The 17,418-nt window shown below is 40.9% G+C and overlaps 1 protein-coding gene across 2 annotated transcripts in view; it reads left to right on the top strand.

Moving 5' to 3' along the window:
* The window catches only part of LOC122661691 (protein ALTERED SEED GERMINATION 2), a 159,551-nt gene that overhangs the window by 67,934 nt on the left and 74,199 nt on the right, over positions 1 to 17,418 (top strand). For both annotated transcript variants that reach the window (XM_043857176.1, XM_043857177.1), the window contains exons 10-14: positions 3,698 to 3,843; positions 3,948 to 4,118; positions 4,222 to 4,332; positions 4,544 to 4,655; positions 16,111 to 16,457. In XM_043857176.1, the coding sequence (XP_043713111.1) occupies positions 3,698 to 3,843; positions 3,948 to 4,118; positions 4,222 to 4,332; positions 4,544 to 4,655; positions 16,111 to 16,457 (887 nt within the window). The remainder of the gene's footprint in view (positions 1 to 3,697; positions 3,844 to 3,947; positions 4,119 to 4,221; positions 4,333 to 4,543; positions 4,656 to 16,110; positions 16,458 to 17,418) is intronic.

The following is a 17,418-nucleotide window of genomic DNA, read 5'->3' as shown; positions in this document are numbered from 1 at the left end:
GAGATGAAGAATATGTGGAGACATATGGGGTGACTATAATGGCAGATGGATGGACTGGGCCTACAAGAAAGTCCATCATCAATTTCATGATTTATTGTGATGGGAGGGCAGTGTTCCTCAAATCGTGGATGCATCCAAAGAGATAAAGGATGCAAAATATATTTCTGATTGTTAAAGGAAGTAGTGGAAAAAGATGTGGGTATTGAGAATGTTGTCCAGTTAACGCAGACAATGGAAGTAACTTGTGCGGTGAGAAGATGATGAACAATAAAAGTACCGGCTCTTCTCGACTCCTTGTGCAGCCCATTGCATTGACTTAATGCTAAAAGATATGGGAAAGTTAAAGTTGGTGAAGGCGTGGTTGAAGTGCGAAGACAAGTCACCAACTTTGTATACAACCACTCTATGCACTCAATCTATTGAGGGAAAAATGTGGGGTGACTTGGTTAGGCCTGGCATCACAAGATTTGCCACAACTACACATTGCCCTCAAAAGCATTGAGACAAAGAAGGCCGGGTGAGAAGCATGTTTGCTTCGAGGAGTGGTTTCAATGGAAGGGTTCCAAGATGCAAATGGGAGGAAGCACAAACAACGATGTCATCGAGGACTTCTGGACCAAACTAAGCAAAGTGGTGAAAGTTTTAGAGCGATGTCAAGTTCTACATGTTGCGACTCCGCTCAAAGGGCCCAACCATGCCGTCCTATATCTTTGCAATAGACTTGATGAAAGATAGTGTCTATAGTGTGGGTCCTCGCGATATGAAACACTTCTTAGATATCATAAATGCTCATGGGAGAATCAACTTATGCATCCACCGCATAAGGTTTGGAAAGTAAATTTGTTTTATGTTTACTAATTCATAGTATTATTATTTACTAATTACCTATGCATTTGACAATACCTCTATTCTATATGTCATATTTCAGCATACTACTTCAACCCTAAGTATCAATATAACAATAGGCTTGGGTTGGAAACTCAACTTATTGATCTTTGCGAAACAAGTAGTGAAGAAGTTGGAGCCAGGATGGTGCACTCTGAAGCAATTTGCAACAATGAAGTGAGTTCATTTGGAAACTCAACTTATTGATGCTTTCAAATAAGTAGTGAAGAAGTACTTACTAATTTTCCACATGGGTATAGATCAAGGTATTTAGGGATGCATTGGGAAGTTTTGGGCCGAGGTGCGATCTGGCAGAGCACGTGGTGATGCTTGGTAATTCTTTTAAGTTTTAAATTACATATGTATTGAAATTTGAAAGTTGAAAGTTGAAACAACATTTGACACATGTCTTTTTTGTTGTAAACTTGTAATGCAATGAATGGTGGGTGTTGTATGGGAATCGGCTGAAAACTTAAGAAGAATAGCAATTAAAGTCCTTGCCCAAACATGTTCTGCATCTGGTTGTGAGAGGAACTCGAGTACCTTTGCACTCATCCACTCCAAGAGGCGCAACATTGGGGTCTCAACGTTTATACGACATGGTGTATGTGCTCTGACTTTGAGGCTGAAACGCAACACACGCATGGGACATGAGGGAGAGAGGGGCACCATTGATCTAGCCGACATCTTTCAAGTTGACTCGAGGCGATGAGGACCCTATTGTGGATTGGGTGAGGGATAGAGGTGAGCCGGTGTTGGATGAGGAGGGAGGTAGGCCCGACCCCATGATAACCTACGAGATTGGTCGTGTGGGCAGTATATGGGCGGCGAATTCGGTCTTGATGAGGAAGCCTGTTGTCCATGGTCGACCAGCGTGGTGTTCGATAATGAGCGGATGAAGGCTGATGCAAGTCGCGAAATGATGATGGTGATGATGGTGATCTTGGTGGTGGTGATGGTGATCTTGGTGGTGGTGATGTTGGTGGTGGTGATCTTTGGTGAAGAATATGACGGCATGCGAGAGCGTTATGGTAGGCCAGGAGGCCCGGATTCGGCACTGTGGACCATCGCTCGGATTCAGCACCGGAGAGACCGCGGTTTGATCATGCCACCGCAGATACGGACCACGGAGCACGTGCCACCGCACCCCACCCTCGAGAGGCCTCTCTACATACATCCTGACGAAGCGTGAGGGTCGATAAACACATCTACAACTCGATCAAATGGACATTGATAACCTATCTAGCTCTGTTGGTGGTTTGAGTATGGGTGATAGGGAGGGAGGACCGGCCGACATTGGCGTGCCCCATCTTTTGGCGCACATGCCACTCCATTGGCATCGGATTATGGTGCATCACAACCTTACGGTGGATATGGAGATGGATCATCATCATATGGCGATTTAGTGGGTAGGGGACTATGACTACCCCATCCGAGGACATCTTGGATCATCTTTTGTAGATAACATCTTTGCATACCCTAGCGGACCTAGATACCAACCTCACCAGCCATACATGCAGCCAATGCCATCGCCTCTTGCGCCGGCGCCAACATCATATCACGATGGATCATCTTCTTCACGGATCGGATCGATTGGTAACCCTAGTTTATATCCTAGGATAGGTTACCTACTGATCGTTGATGATTCCATTTACGTGACACTTGTGGATGACTACACTCGCTTTCTTCTCCGATTCTATACCGTGGTCCACATATGTCATTCAAACAGAGAGCAATGGACGCGACTCCAGGCCGAGGCATGAGTGGGATTGATCCAGGGAGGCACAAAGAACTACTATTAGCGCTTTAGCACTTGTAATTTGTAACTTAAGTTGTGATTTCATTAATCTATGTGTATTTAACTATTTATACATTAAGGTCGGCGACCGTATGTCAATCAAGGGTGCAAGCCCAAAACACCAATTTGAATTCACATTTTTACAATTTTATGGTTTAAATGTGTTTATTAAGCTTAAATAAGGCTGTCCATGAAGTTTCGAGCCTAAATATGGCCAAATACCCCCGAGATGGACCCCGAAATATTGCAGAAAAATGCAATATTTCGGAATATTCATGATATCTCGGATATTTCGGATATCTCGGTAGGCCCGAGATACCGATATATCGCGAGATATAGTACTATTGGCAATAGGAACATTTTACTTAAATTGGACCAGTGGTTCATCCGGTTCAATTTAAAACATGAAAAATAAACTAAGTATTGGGCTAATCCCGTATGCAACCTATTTACCTCTAGTTTAGGCCCATTAAAGTGTCCTATTACATAGAAAACCCTTAGGATCAAAGGCCCAACATATATATATCCCAACCCTAGACTTATTTCTAAAGAACTAAGCCCATGTCGATGATGAATCTGCATCACTTGCCTTCGGTGCTACCATTAACCACATTTGGATGGAGCGTAATCTTCGTAGATGGGCCTCCAATTCCCGTTCCTTCAATAAGATTTGGAACACCATCTTCTTTGATGTTAACTCTAAACTTTCATTTGTTGCCCCATGGTAGTGTTTCTGATACCCCAAGGAACAGACTCATTGATGTCTCTTGGAGCCTCCCGTTGTCTACGCTGCAGCTGTCTGTCCATCCCTCTTGAGTTGGGTGCTGCTAGTCCTTTTCATTTTGTTTTCTTCTTCTTGTAATTTTCCTTCTCCCCTTCTGGCGTTTCTTGGTAATGAATTCTTTATTCACCCCCAAAAAAAAAAAAATGCTAATACTTAATGCTAGTGATTTCAGTGTCTTGTATTGATTAAATTGATACGTTTTCACATTAAATTATCTTAATGACATGCAGGCGGTGATAGCGTTGTGAAATATACTGCGGAAGATGTTCTAAACCAGACATCTTTTACTCCTATGCTCATTGCCGCAGAAAGGACACAAGTAGCAACCCAACGGTTGCCATATGGTTCTTCCATGAAAAGTCATATTTCTTCTAGGGTATGTCATATTTGATATTGCTTTGGTCTCTGTTATTATTTGATTGGCTATGCAGTTACTTCTCTGGATGATAAATTTCGGCTAAGTTAAACTAGTTGTCACAGGTTAATAAATGCAAAGAACTGGTTCAAGCTGCTGAAAGATGCTTGAATGAAGGGATGGATTTTTTTTATGGAATTGAAGCATGCAGTGAAGTATTGGATGGAAAAGGTCTTGAAATTGTACCTGAGCTGAAGCATGAATGCCTGTGTACTCGTGCTGCTTTGCTCCTTAAGGTTCTTGAAGAACTTGGTTTAGATAGAGTTGTATATATATATATATATTTGTTAGAATACCATTCAGTACAGCTTATGGTGGTATATTGGTTTTTGTTTTCAGAGGAAGTGGAAAAATGATGTTCATATGGCTATAAGAGATTGCAACAAAGCTCGAAGCATTGATCCTTCATCCTTCAGGGCACACTACTACATGTCCGACGCTCTACTGCAGGTAATTTGTTTTGCTGTTTCTTGAACTGAGCATACTGTCCTCGTTGACCCATATCTTTTGTGAACTATACGAGTTGTATGTTGTTAAGCTTGGTGTCGTTAAGGTTTTCTCTGCCATTCATAATTCAATCATGTTCAGGTCTTATTTTCTCTTTCCCTCTCACATCCTCCACACTTAGTTTTATTCCTTACTGCCAATTATTATCCTGCAGTTAGGAAAACATAAAGAAGCTCTAGACTATGCTGTTGCTGCACAGCGTTTAGCTCCATCAAATTCTGAGGTGGCAGAGAAGGTGGAGAGTATAAAGGCGCAGCTTGCTGCTGGTATGTCTATTGTGTGCTGCAGTGAATACCATCCCCCACCCCTTTTTTTATGGGGGTAAATTACACCTGAGCCCCTGATGTTGATTGTTGACAACTTCAAATACCTCCCTTGCTTTTCATGATATTTCATCTACCTTCCTTGGCTCGTTAAAACCGTGATGGCATTATCTACACATGCAATTTAATGGAAGTGCCCTTTACTCCAATTTACCATGAATTTTCTAGTGGTAATGATATCGCTGTTTACAGCCAATATCAACTTTTTCATGTTACCATTTTCTCTGCATCTGACAATGAAGAAGGGTATACCCCCTTCCCCCCCCCCCCCCCCAAAAAAAAAAAAAAAAAAAAAGTGGAAAACTATTGACCAAGAAAGGCTTTTGACCATTGACCAGCATTAAACACAAGTCAATCTGGACACAATTTTATACATTTGATATCTCTATGTTCTCATCTATTTGTCCTTAAAAAATTGTTTACAAGCTTTTGTCAATCTAAGCTTGTTGAGGGTTGGTCTTTTTTCTCTTTTAAATGTTTAAATGATAATGTACTTTAATCAAAGTTAATTGGCAGTGACTTAACTGAAGAGGCCAGCACTGTGTCAGAAACCATGGGCGATGTCAGGAGCATCCCAGAAATGTGAGAGGAAGTAATTGAATTCAGAAACATGAAGGGAGATAGAACTATTTATATATAGACTTGTTAACAAAACACTTTTTATTGAATTGCTTGAATGATCAATATGATCAGGCAAGCCCTTTATTTATAAGGAGAAGAATTACAAAATAGGACAGAATTGCCCCTACTATAGCCGACTCTACTAGGAGAGTCAGCAATACATAGAGAAACAAAAATAAAGCCCCAAAAAGACCAGAATACCGGGGGTATTCTGGAGTACATCTTTCAACACTCCCCCTCAAGTTGGTGCATAAATGTCAAACATGCGCAACTTGACTAAAGCAGGATGAAACAACTTTCCAAACAATCCCTTGGTGAAAATATCAGCAAGTTGATCAATAGACTTCACAAAGGGAATACAAATCAGTCCTTCTTCCAACTTTTCCTTGATTTAAAATGCCTATCCTCCTCAACATGTTTGGTACGATCATGCTATACTGGATTATGTGAAATGCTGATTGCAGTCTTGTTGTCACAGTACAACATCATAGGGAGACGAACAGGAACACCAAGTTCTTGTAGCAAACCCTTCAGCCATAGTAACTCACAAATGCATTGTGCCATAACACAAAATTCTGCTTTAGCACTAGAACTAGCCACCACATTTTGCTTCTTGCTACGCCAAGTGACAAGATTGCCACCTACAAAAGACCAATACCCAGAGATAGACCTACGATTAGGAGAAACAGCCCAATCAACATCAGTGTATGCCTCTATTCGTAGGTGATCATGAGGAGACAGGAGAATGCCTTTCCTGATATCAACACCTCTTCTTTGTTGGATCTCTCAAAAATGCTAGAAGAACCAGAGGATCGAGCAAATGGAGTTGGTCCAGCAGGTCCAGGAGCAGGGATCAGGGGGCATAGTTGTCAAGGCGTCGCCAAGGTGCCGCTTAGGTGTCCAGGTGGATTTGTAGGTGCCTGGGCAGTTGCCGCCTTATTGAAGGGCGCCTTTTGGCACTTATTTATGTCAAATATCATTTAAGTAATTACTTAAGATATTATTCATAAATAAGGAAATACTCCCTATTTGAATCCAATAAAAATAGTTAAAAAATAAAATTCTAAAAGGATATAAAGTCAACCCCCAAATTCAAGAACAAAAACTGGATTTTTGGCGGTAGGTGAATTCTGAACTTTCTAATGCTGGGGTTTTTCTCAAATCTAAAAATTCCATAAATCTTAATATGGTAAAACATTGCTAAAAAACAAAAGTGCGGTAAAATATTCATTTATTTTGATATCTAAAAAAATATTTTTAGGTTTGACCGGAACATAGCTCCTTCAATACAAATCAGATTTAAGAAATCTTGGATTTGTTGGCAACTAGTTTTATCCTCTACCTAATACAAAAAGTCTCATGTGAAAATAAATTCATTTGATCAATCAAATTTCTTAGAGAACAAGAACATTTCTTTAAATCGAGAGCAAGTTAATTACTTATTGATAACATCATATTTTCTAAGAACAGTATAAACCAAATGTGAGACTAAGTATACTTGAAAATGACCAATTTCAAGAACATATAAATCAAATGTGTGTTTTGATTGTTTCACACATAAAACTGATATATTAAAAAAATAATATTGGAACGCGATTTAGGCCGCCTAGGCACCGCTTAGGCGCCACCTAACCAGCTAAGCGCTTAAGGAGGACCTCAAACGCCTTAGATCGCCTAGCGCCTTGACAACTATGCCAGGGGGTCAGGCGTTGACCTTGGGAGCTGTTGCGGCTGCTGCAGGTTCACTCCAGGTTGCGATGACACTAGGAGAGTAGGAGGAGCTGAAGTCGATCCAACCTGGTAGGACAGACTGGAGTGGATGGTGGTTGCGTACCCACCTCGGGTACAGCGTGGGCGACAGTTGTTTGCAGAGGCCCAGGAGGAGATCCTGAAGCCGGAGAGCACGGGGGCGACAGTTGCGGTGGGTACCCTTTTGCCGGCCACGACTGGGCTCCCTAGAGGAGGAGGTGTGCTGTGGAGGAGCAGGGTAAAGAGCACAACCATTCGAAGGGGCAGAAGATGACTTGGCTAAAGAGCTTGCCAACGGGCGATCATTCAAACTTGTAGAGGGGTTCACAATTGATCTTCCAGAGGGGTTAACCACCCTATCATGAACAGAAGTAGGGCAGCCTGAGTCCCGAGGGAGATCGAGAGGAGAGATTTCAACATCTGGATCAATGTCAAGAGCTAAAGTAGTGGGACCAGTCTTCCAAATTTGGAGCAGTTGAAGCTTTGCTCGAACCAGGGTCTTCAGTACTCTGCCACCCAAAAAGGGAACAAGTGCTATTATCCTCCTGCACGTCGTACCATGGTTAGTATGGATGTTGTCTTCCATGAGAATTTCTCATATTATTCATCCCCACCTCTTCAGGGGGAGAGTATTAGTGAAGATGTGCTGACTATAGAACCTCCCCTTCTGTATGTCCCAAATGAGTCTGTTCCTGTTCCCCCTACTCCTAGTCCTCCCTCTACCTCAGGAGAAGTTCCTATACAGGGGGAAAACTGGGGAACATCACAGATAATGTTGACATTCCTATTCTGGGGGAGATAACTCCAGTCCAGCAAACCCCTATCTAGCAATCTGCTGTCCAAAAAACTATTAGTGAATTTCAAAGGAGGATCACTGATTCTATTGTGTAGACTTATGCGAAGAAACATAAGCAGCTTCAATCCACTGCAGCACCAGTACCCATCTAGTTGCCGAACCTGGATCTAGAACTTGCTTCTCCACCTGGTAATACTTCTTCTCTTGATCTACCTATTGCTGTTTGCAAAGGTGTCAGTGCTTGCACTAAGCACCCTATATCCCATGTTGTTTCCTATGACTCCCTTTCTTCTGTTCGTATGCCTAACAGTTGGCAGGAAGCTCTATCAGATGGAAAGTTGAAGGCAATAATGATGGAAGAAATGGAATCCTTGAAAAAAAATAACACTTGGGATCTTGTGGTTCTTCCACCAGGGAAAAGGACTGTTAGATGTAAATGGGTGTTTGTGGTGAAACAGAAGGTATATGGCATTGTGGATAGATATAAGGCACGACTCGTGGCAAAAGGGTTTACTCAGACATATGGGATTGATTACCAGGAGACCTTTGCCCCTGTTGTAAAGCTGAATATTGTCTGAGTATTGTTATCTTGTGCAGTCAATCTTGGATGGGATCTACAACAACTAGATGTTAAAAATGCTTTCCTCAATGGAGAGATTGATGAGGAGGTGTACATGGACATTCCACAAGGGTTCTCGTGTGACAAAAACAAAGGTAAAGTGTGTAAATTGAAGCGTGCACTTTATGGGCTGAAGCAGTCACCTAGAGCATGGTTTGGCCAGTTTCACAGGGCCATGATTTCTGTGGGCTACAAGCAAAGTAATACTGATCACACTCTTTTTATAAAGATGGTTGGTGGAAAACTTACTGTTCTTATAGTCTACGTGGATGACATTGTTGTCATAGGCAATGATGGTGATGAGATCAGTCGGTTGAAGACTTTTCTTGGATAGGAGTTTGAGATTAAGGATCTAGGAAAGCTAAGGTATTTTCTTGGGATTGAAGTTGCCAGATCTTCTAAGGGCATTTTTCTCTCCCAAAGGAAGTATGTACTAGATTTGTTGGCTGAAAGTGGTTTGTTAGGGTGTCACCCTTTAGATACACATATGGATGCTGGTGTTCGTCTCAAGGAAAAAGAGGGTGAACCTGTTGATAAAGGCCGGTACCAAAGATTAGTGGGGAAGTTGATTTATCTCACACATACACGTCCAGACATGGCTGTTGCTGTGAGTACTTTGAGTCAGTTTATGCATGACCTCTGCTCTTCCCATATGGAGGCAGTTCGTCGTATCCTTCACTACTTGAAGTCTTCTCCAGGGAAAAGCATTCTCCTGTCTCCTCATGATCACCTCCAGATAGAAGCATACACTGATGCAAATTGGGCTGGCTCTCTTGATCGCAAATCTATTTCTGGGTATTATTCTTTTGTAGGTGGCAATCTTCTCACTTGGCGTAGCAAGAAGCAGAATGTGGTGGCTCGTTCTAGTGCCAAAGCAGAATTTCGTGCTATGACACAAGGTATTTGTGAGTTGCTCTGGTTGAAAGGTTTGCTACAAGACCTTGGTGTTCCTATTCGTCTTCCTATGATGTTGTACTCTGACAACAATGCTGCAATCAGGATTGCACATAATCCAATACAGCATGATCATACCAAGCATGTCGAAGTGGATAGGCATTTTTTCAAGGAAAAATTAGAAGAAGGGCTGATTTGCCTTCCTTTCGTGAAGTCTACTGATCAACTTGCTGATATATTCACCAAGGGACTATCTGGAAAGATGGTCCATCCTAACTTAGTCAAGTTGGGCATGTCTGATATTTTTTGCTCCAACTTGAGGGGGGAGTGTTGAATAATGTAAACTAGAATACCGTGGGGGTATTCTGATCTTTTTGGGTTTTATTTTATGTTCTATGTATTACTTAGCTAAGTCGGCTAAGTTACGGGTATTTTGGTCATGAAGTTGTAATTCTGAATGCTATTAATACAAGGCTTGATTGATCAATTCGATCATTCAAGCATTCTCCCTATTTCCTGTTTTGTTAACAATATCATATTGCATTGATAAATGTACGTTAAATTGATTATATTACATTAAACCATTATAGTTTCATTATGACCTAAATAATACATAGCATGCAAGCCTAGGGGCGCCTAGGCAGGTGCTTTGTCGCCTTGACATTAATGATATATTTAGGTCTTAGACATAACAGTGACAGATCAAGGTCACACGATAAGATGCAGGATTTAGAAGGACATAACAAAGAGTAGGAGCAGAGATCAGATATGCAATATAAAGGAAGTCAGAGTAGCAAAGAACCAGAGTGAGAATATTTAAAAGGTTATCAGAGATGAGCAGAACTAAAAGGAGAAGGAAGGATATTAGATCTGGAATACTAGTCCTGTATGTACAGCTCAACAGCTCCAAAAGTCTTAAGAAAACTCAAAATTCTTTACGCAAATCATGGTTATTCAGTGTTTGAGCATGATTAGGAGTCCAGCTAGGAGTTTTTAAAGGCCTCATATTTATATATATCTGTAGCCCCCTTATAAGTATTGTAATCTAATTTTAACTCTCTATCTTAACTACTAATAATCTCTTGTGCTGACTTCTCACCCACTTTATGGGCTTAAAATTGAGGCCCGATACAATACATAGCCCAAAATTAAAGCCCACAGAACCTATCCAAGACCCAAAGTAAGTGTTGTAATCTAGGGTATAAGGGTAAAATTGTCCTTAGGAGTTATGTAATGTTGCCTTAGGGCTTTGTTTTCTTTGTACCTCACATCTTATTATAAATAAAGGTGGACTGGTGTCTCATTGACACAAGTCACAATTCCCAAAACATCATGGTATCAGAGCTCTAGGGAGAATCGACCTAGGGATAACCAAAGCCACCACCGCCATCTCTCTCCTCTCTCTTTCTGTATCTCATTTTTTCCTTAGTTCCGCCACCACCTACCCACCGCCATTACCTTCCAACTCACCAATGCAGCCACGCCTTGCACCTCCCTCTCTCTCGGTCCCCCTTCTAGCGTCACCGTGAGGCAGGGAATTCAGCCTCCCTTTCATCTGCCATCCCTCGGTGGTGCTTTTCTCCACCGCCGAGGGCTTTTTTCCCTCTTTATCTATTTGATCAGCCTTTATTCATGATTTTAAAAGGTTGTGTTTTTGTCCTGTGAAGTTTTTTTTGTGAGATTTGTTGATGATCTAGTTTTTCCCTTCAAATTTATGGTTCATTCTCCTTTTTTTTTTGTAACGATGTCGGATCTTTCTTCTGCTACATCCAGAATAGAAGGCAAGCTCGATATTCTCATGATGGCTTCCCTACCTACCCTGTTTGCTCTGTCCGTTTGGATGGAAGCAGTTATTTATATGGTCAAGATCCTATTACCTCAACATCGACTCCCACGGGTATTTGGGTTATCTCACTGGTGCGAAGGAGAAACCTACCACTATAAGGCCTGAACAAGACAAGTCCTTAGTGATGTCTTATCTTATCACAAGCATGACACCTCAACTTGCTCGTAGTTATCTCCTGTTAGACATGGCTGCAAAAATTTGGAAGGCTACTCAAGAGACTTATTCGCAGGTTGGGAACGATGCACAGGTCTATGAACTGCGTATGAGACTTCATGAGACCAAGCAGAAGGAACTCAGCCTGTCCCAGTACTACTCTGAGTTGCGCAGTTTGTGGCAGGAATTGGATTTTTATGATACATTCCAGGCCTCTACCCCTGAAGATGTGATCAAGTTCAAGAAACGTGAAGATAAATTCTGGGTGTATGATTTTCTTGCTGGACTTCATGTGGAGTATGATCAACTCTGTGTTCTTAGCAGAGTTCTGTTTCCTACTCTGGCACAGGCTTACTCCTTGATTCAACTCGAGGACAGCTGTCGCGCTGCTATACTGCCCCCTTCGTCCCAAGACCGATCGGCTATTCTTTGTGGTCCTCCCGTGCAACCCAAAGGTGGTTCTTCTCACCCTAGTGATTGTTCTAAACGCGATGCTATCAAATGTGATTATTGTGGGAAAGAGAGACACCAACGAATTTTGTTGGAAGCTTCTTGGGTGCCCTACTGGCTCTTCCAACAAGGGTCATGGTTGTGGAAAACCTTTGGCAAATCATATTGAGGCTACTACAGTTGATCCTCCACCTAGTGTTGCCCCTTCTATTTCTTAGGATGACCTTACCAAGCTTCTTTGCCATTTGGTAACCAAGTTGGACTCCACCGGCCCTGCCAATTCTGCTTCCGCTTCTTCTTCCACCTTGGTGCCTTCAAATTTTACAACCCCAATTATTTCTTTTGCTAATCTTTGTGCATCCACAATTTCCCAATCCTGGATTCTCAACTCTAGTGCTTCAGACTACATGACCCGTAAGGCCAGTTTTTTTCTAATATTGTCCATGTATTGGAAAGGACAAAGTTCACATTGTTGATTGCTCCCTTACCTTTGTTTCTAGGAAGGGATCCATCCCATGTTCTCCCACCTTGACATTAAATTATGTTTTACATGTTCCTAACTTTACTACAAACCTCCTTTCTATTAGTCGTCTTACTTCTGACATTAATTGTAAAGTGACCTGTTTTTCTTCTCATTGTCTTTTCTAGGATCTGGTACGGGGGGAAACGATTGGCTTTGGTAAAGCTTATGGTGGTCTCTATTTGTTCGAAATAGTTGCTTCTCCTCTTAGTCATGCTCATTCGACTGTTTCTGATCCCGTTGTTCCTCCTAACTTATTACTTTGACATAGACGTTTAGAACACCCTCCTGTGGGTACTTTAGTTAAAACCTTTCCTAAGTTATTTTTCAAATGTAATCCCAAAGATTTTTTTTGTGGTGCTTGCATTTTGGCTAAGCAAACACGTTCTTCTTATTCTAGTTTGAACGTTAATTCTCCTTTTATGTTAATCCATTCGAATGTGTGGGGCTCTGCCCGGTGGTGTTCAATTTCTAGTTATAAATGATGTGTTTCTTTTATTGATTCTCATACCCCTCGCACTTGGCTTTATTTGATACACCATAAAAGTGATGTTTTCAGCTGTTTTCAATTGTTTCATAATTTTGTTCGTATCTAGCTTAATGCCCAAATTAAAATTCTCCGTAGTGATAATGGGACGGAGTATACAGATGGGGCATTTCAGGCATCTCTTACATCACTGGGCATTCTCCATCAAACCAGCTGTGTTGGCACACCAACTTATAATGGGGTGGCTGAACGCAAGAACCACCATTTACCTGAGGTGGCTCACACCCTAATGTTTGAAATTAATGTACCACTGCAATATTGGAGTGAGGCTGTTCTCTTTCACACTCTTGTCAATAAGTAATTAAATTGCTCTTGATTTAGAGAAATGTTCTTGTTCTCTAAGAAGTTTGACTGATCAAATGATTTTATTTTTACATGAGACTTTTTGTATTAGGTGGAACACAAAACCCGCTTTCCAACAAATCCAAGATTGCTTAAATCTGATTTATATTGAAGGAGTTATGTTCCAGACAAACCTTATTTGATGTGCGTGAATGCTGTCAAAACCGCTCTGGATGAAAATATTTTTGTAAATATCAAACAAATGAATATTTTACTGCATTTTGGCTTTTTAGCAATGTTTTACCATATTAAGATTTATGGAATTTTAGATTTGAGAAATAACTCGGCATTAGAAAGTTGAAAATTTCACCTACTGCAAAAAATTCAGTTTTTGTTCTTGAACTGGGTGGGGGGGGGGGTTGACTTTTTATCCTTTCGGAATTTTATTTTTTAACTATTTTTATTGGATTCAAATAGGGGGGTATTTGCTTATTTATGAATAATATCTTAAGTTAAATGATATTTGGCATAAATAAGTGCCAGAACATGGTCAGATACCAATTAAACCTGTGCAAGGCGCCCTACACTATGGCGGCAGTCGCCTAGGCCCCTACAGATCCGGCTGGACGCCTAGGCGACGCCTTGACAACTATGCAGTCAACTGCAAATGGGTCTTTTCTGTCAAACAGAATTTGGATGGCACTATAGATAGGTACAAGGTGTGGTTGGTTGCTAGGAGATTCACACAGACCTATGGCCTTAACTTCCAAGAAACGTGTGCCCCTGTTGCAAAGATGAACATAATCCGTGTTATTTTGTCATGTGCAGTCAACCTTGGATGGGAGTTGCAGCAATTAGACATGAAAAATGCATTTCTCCATGGGGAACTAGAGGAAGAAGTATATCTGGATATCTCTCCTGGTTTCGCCACTTAGGAGACTCATTGGAAGGTGTGCAAGCTGAAGCATGCCTTGTATGGTTTAAAGCAGCCCCCACGGGCTTGGTTCGAAAGATTTCATGGTGCAATGGTCTCATTCTAATGCCAATCACACTCTCTTTATCAAGAGATCTAGAACCAAGATTGCTATTATTATCGTGTATGTGGATGATATTGTTGTCACAGCCAACGACAATTAGCCATGAAAAAAATGCATTTCTCCATGGGGAACTAGAGGAAGAAGTATATCTGGATATCCTTCCTGGTTTTGCCATTAAGGAGACTCATGGGAAGGTGTGCAAGCTGAAGCGTGCCTTGTATGATTTAAAGCAGTCCCCACGGGCTTGGTTTGGAAGATTTCATGGTGTAATGGTGTCATTCGACTACACCCAAAGCAATGTCAATCACACCCTCTTTATCAAGAGATCTAGAACCAAGTTTGCTATTCTTATCGTCTATGTGGACGATATTGTTGTCACGGGCTGTGACACTGAAGAAATTGCTCGTCTCAAATTACATCTTGGGAAGGAATATAAGATCAAGGACCTTGGCACATTAAGGTATTTTCTTGGAATTGAGGTTGCCTGTTTTACCAAAGGAGTATCTTACTCTCAAAGAAAATACACTTTGGATTTGTTATTTGAGACTGGCATGTTAGGGTGTAAACTGTCAGATACTCCTCTTGAAGCAAACACTTGTCTCTCTAGTAAAACGGGTGACCCTATAGACAAAGGGCAACAACAGAGGTTGGTTGGGAAGCTGATCTATCTTTCCCATACTCGACCAGACATAGTCTTTTCTGTCAGCATGGTTAGTCAGTACATGCATGACCCTTATACTTCCCATTGGGATGCTGTGATCCGTATCCTACGGTATTTGAAGGCTGCTCCCGGCAAAGGAATCTTGTTTTCATCTCATGATCATCTTAGAGTGGATGCTTTTACAGACTATGACTGGGCTAGTTCTCTTGACGATCGACGATCGACTTTTGGTTACTTGGAGGCAATTTGGTCACATGGCGAAGCAAGAAACAAACTATTGTTGCCCGGTCAAGTGTTGAAGCCGAGTTTCATGCCATGTTCCATGGAATTTGTGAATTACTATGGCTCCAGGGACTGTTGAAAGACTTGGTTCTTCCTACATCATTACCCATGATGCTTTACTGTGACAACAAGTTTGCTATCAGTATCTCCCATAATCCGGTCCAGCATGACAGAACCAAGCATGTGGAGATTGACTGCCATTTCATCAAAGAGAAGCTGGAACAAGGACTGATTTGCACTCCATTTGTCAAGTCTGGAGACCAGTTGGTTGATGTTTTTACCAAGGGTTTTAAGTAGTAAAGTTTTTGGTCCTCTTGTATGCAAGTTGGGCATATGTGATATCCATGCACCAACTTGAGGGGGAGTGTTGTAATATGGGGTATAAGGGTAAAATTGTCCTTAGGAGTTATGTAAAGGGCTTTATTGTCTTTGTACCTCACATCTTATTATTATAAATAAAGGTGGATTGGTGTGACATTGACACAAGTCACAATTGCTAAAACCATCAGTAAGGTCTCCCTAGGCCCAATTGGGCAGCCTTAACTGCATCACTTGTGGATATAAACACCGTCTTTCATGTCTGCCCATGTGGCCTGGGTACTCGAATCATAAAATTGCCAAATTTCCCTCCATGTTCAAAATATCCAATTCTACCTCATAATTCTTTTGAAGGGGATATAAGATCCTCACCAGGCATTTTGTCCTATACAATGTGACTTACTGGATTTTGATCTCGAGTTGTCTTAAAAAGGTGGTGTGTGTTTAGAATCTCCAAATGATTATGTAGTATTGAAATTATTCATCCCGAGTTCTGTTTTGAAATTCTATTGATATTAATTTTAACTTGCATACCCCCCCCGCCCCAATATAGATATATATATATATATATATATATATATATTCCAAATTGGCCTTATGGTTCTTTCCTCCTCTTTTGGTAGCTGAAGCTGATAAAAGTAACAAGGAAAATGCTGGAGCGTCTAAGTCCGAAACTCGATCTGGAAGAGTTCGATCTGGTGTCGTACTTCACCGCTCAGAAGTGAACAGTGATGCATCACAGGATGGTCCCAGATCTGAAAGGGAAGATTCTGATTATGATGAAGAGATGGAGTTGGACTTTGAAACGTCAATATCTGGTGATGAAGCGCATGATGTTGAATCAAACATTCTTCGTGGAAGTTTAAATCTGAGGATTCACCGAAGTGATTTGGCTAGAGAAAATTCTTGTGCAAATGGCTCATGTGGGTCCCCCACGTCATCTTCTCAGAACGATAATATTCCTTATCAGGTACAACCTTTATTTTCTATTTTAAACTACATTTCAGCAATGTTCTTGTTTGATGTCACTGAAATCCTGCTTGCAGTTCTTTCGAATTTTTCCTTGCAGCACTATACAACCACATGTTTCAACGTTTTTGTCACCTTAGATAATAAAATGACAAAATACATGTGTATGATACTGTTTGATGTGTATTTATTTTATTCGTGAGCTTTTCTTTTTTGGTGGAACGAATTGAATATGAGTTAATTTATGGTGAGAAGATTTTAGAAATTAGGGAAATAGAAATGGCGTAGTGGGAAATAGTAATGAAGGTGTTGTAATGGAGATTAATATCTGATGATGTGTATGAGGTTGTGGGTGGATTAATTTTCAAAGAATTTCAATTTTCATTTATTTTTTTTTTATAGAAATTTGGATCTCTGGAATTCCAAAGCGTAGGTGGAGAAATCATTTTCCCAACCAATTTCCTCCGATTGGCTATCAGATTAGCTAATTCCATGGGCTTTCCCTTTCCCACCTACAGAGTTTATTGCCTAACATGATTTACCTTCGATGTCAAAGTTAAAACTGAAAATTTATCCTTAATATTTTAAGCAGTTGCAGGGGATCTTCATTGGATCATCAGAGGCCTTACTGATTTCTTTTGTTCATTCCTCAATTCAACCCTGGTTAACTAAGCCTTATTCCAAAAAAATATGGTTGGCTACACAATTAGGGTATGTATGGCAATCATTCTGTTTCAAAAAATTGGTTCCGAGTCAGAATCGATTTTTTCTGTTTCTGGATTTTTGGAGTAATTCTGTACAAACAAATGTTGTATGGTAAAAAATTGTTTCTGCTGAGAAATGGATTCTGGTGTATCTGAATTAAATTTCAGAGGTCCAACAGCCCACTCAGAGATTGGAGAAGTGATGTGAGAAGAATCGTATGAAATGTCCGCAGCCGTGCTACCATATCTGAAATGTTG

This window comes from Telopea speciosissima, chromosome 5 (assembly GCF_018873765.1).
Source record: "Telopea speciosissima isolate NSW1024214 ecotype Mountain lineage chromosome 5, Tspe_v1, whole genome shotgun sequence".
In the NCBI taxonomy this organism is placed as follows: Eukaryota; Viridiplantae; Streptophyta; class Magnoliopsida; order Proteales; family Proteaceae; genus Telopea; species Telopea speciosissima.
The sequence above is the reverse complement of the archived record's forward strand: the minus strand, read 5'-3'. Positions and strand labels throughout refer to the sequence as shown.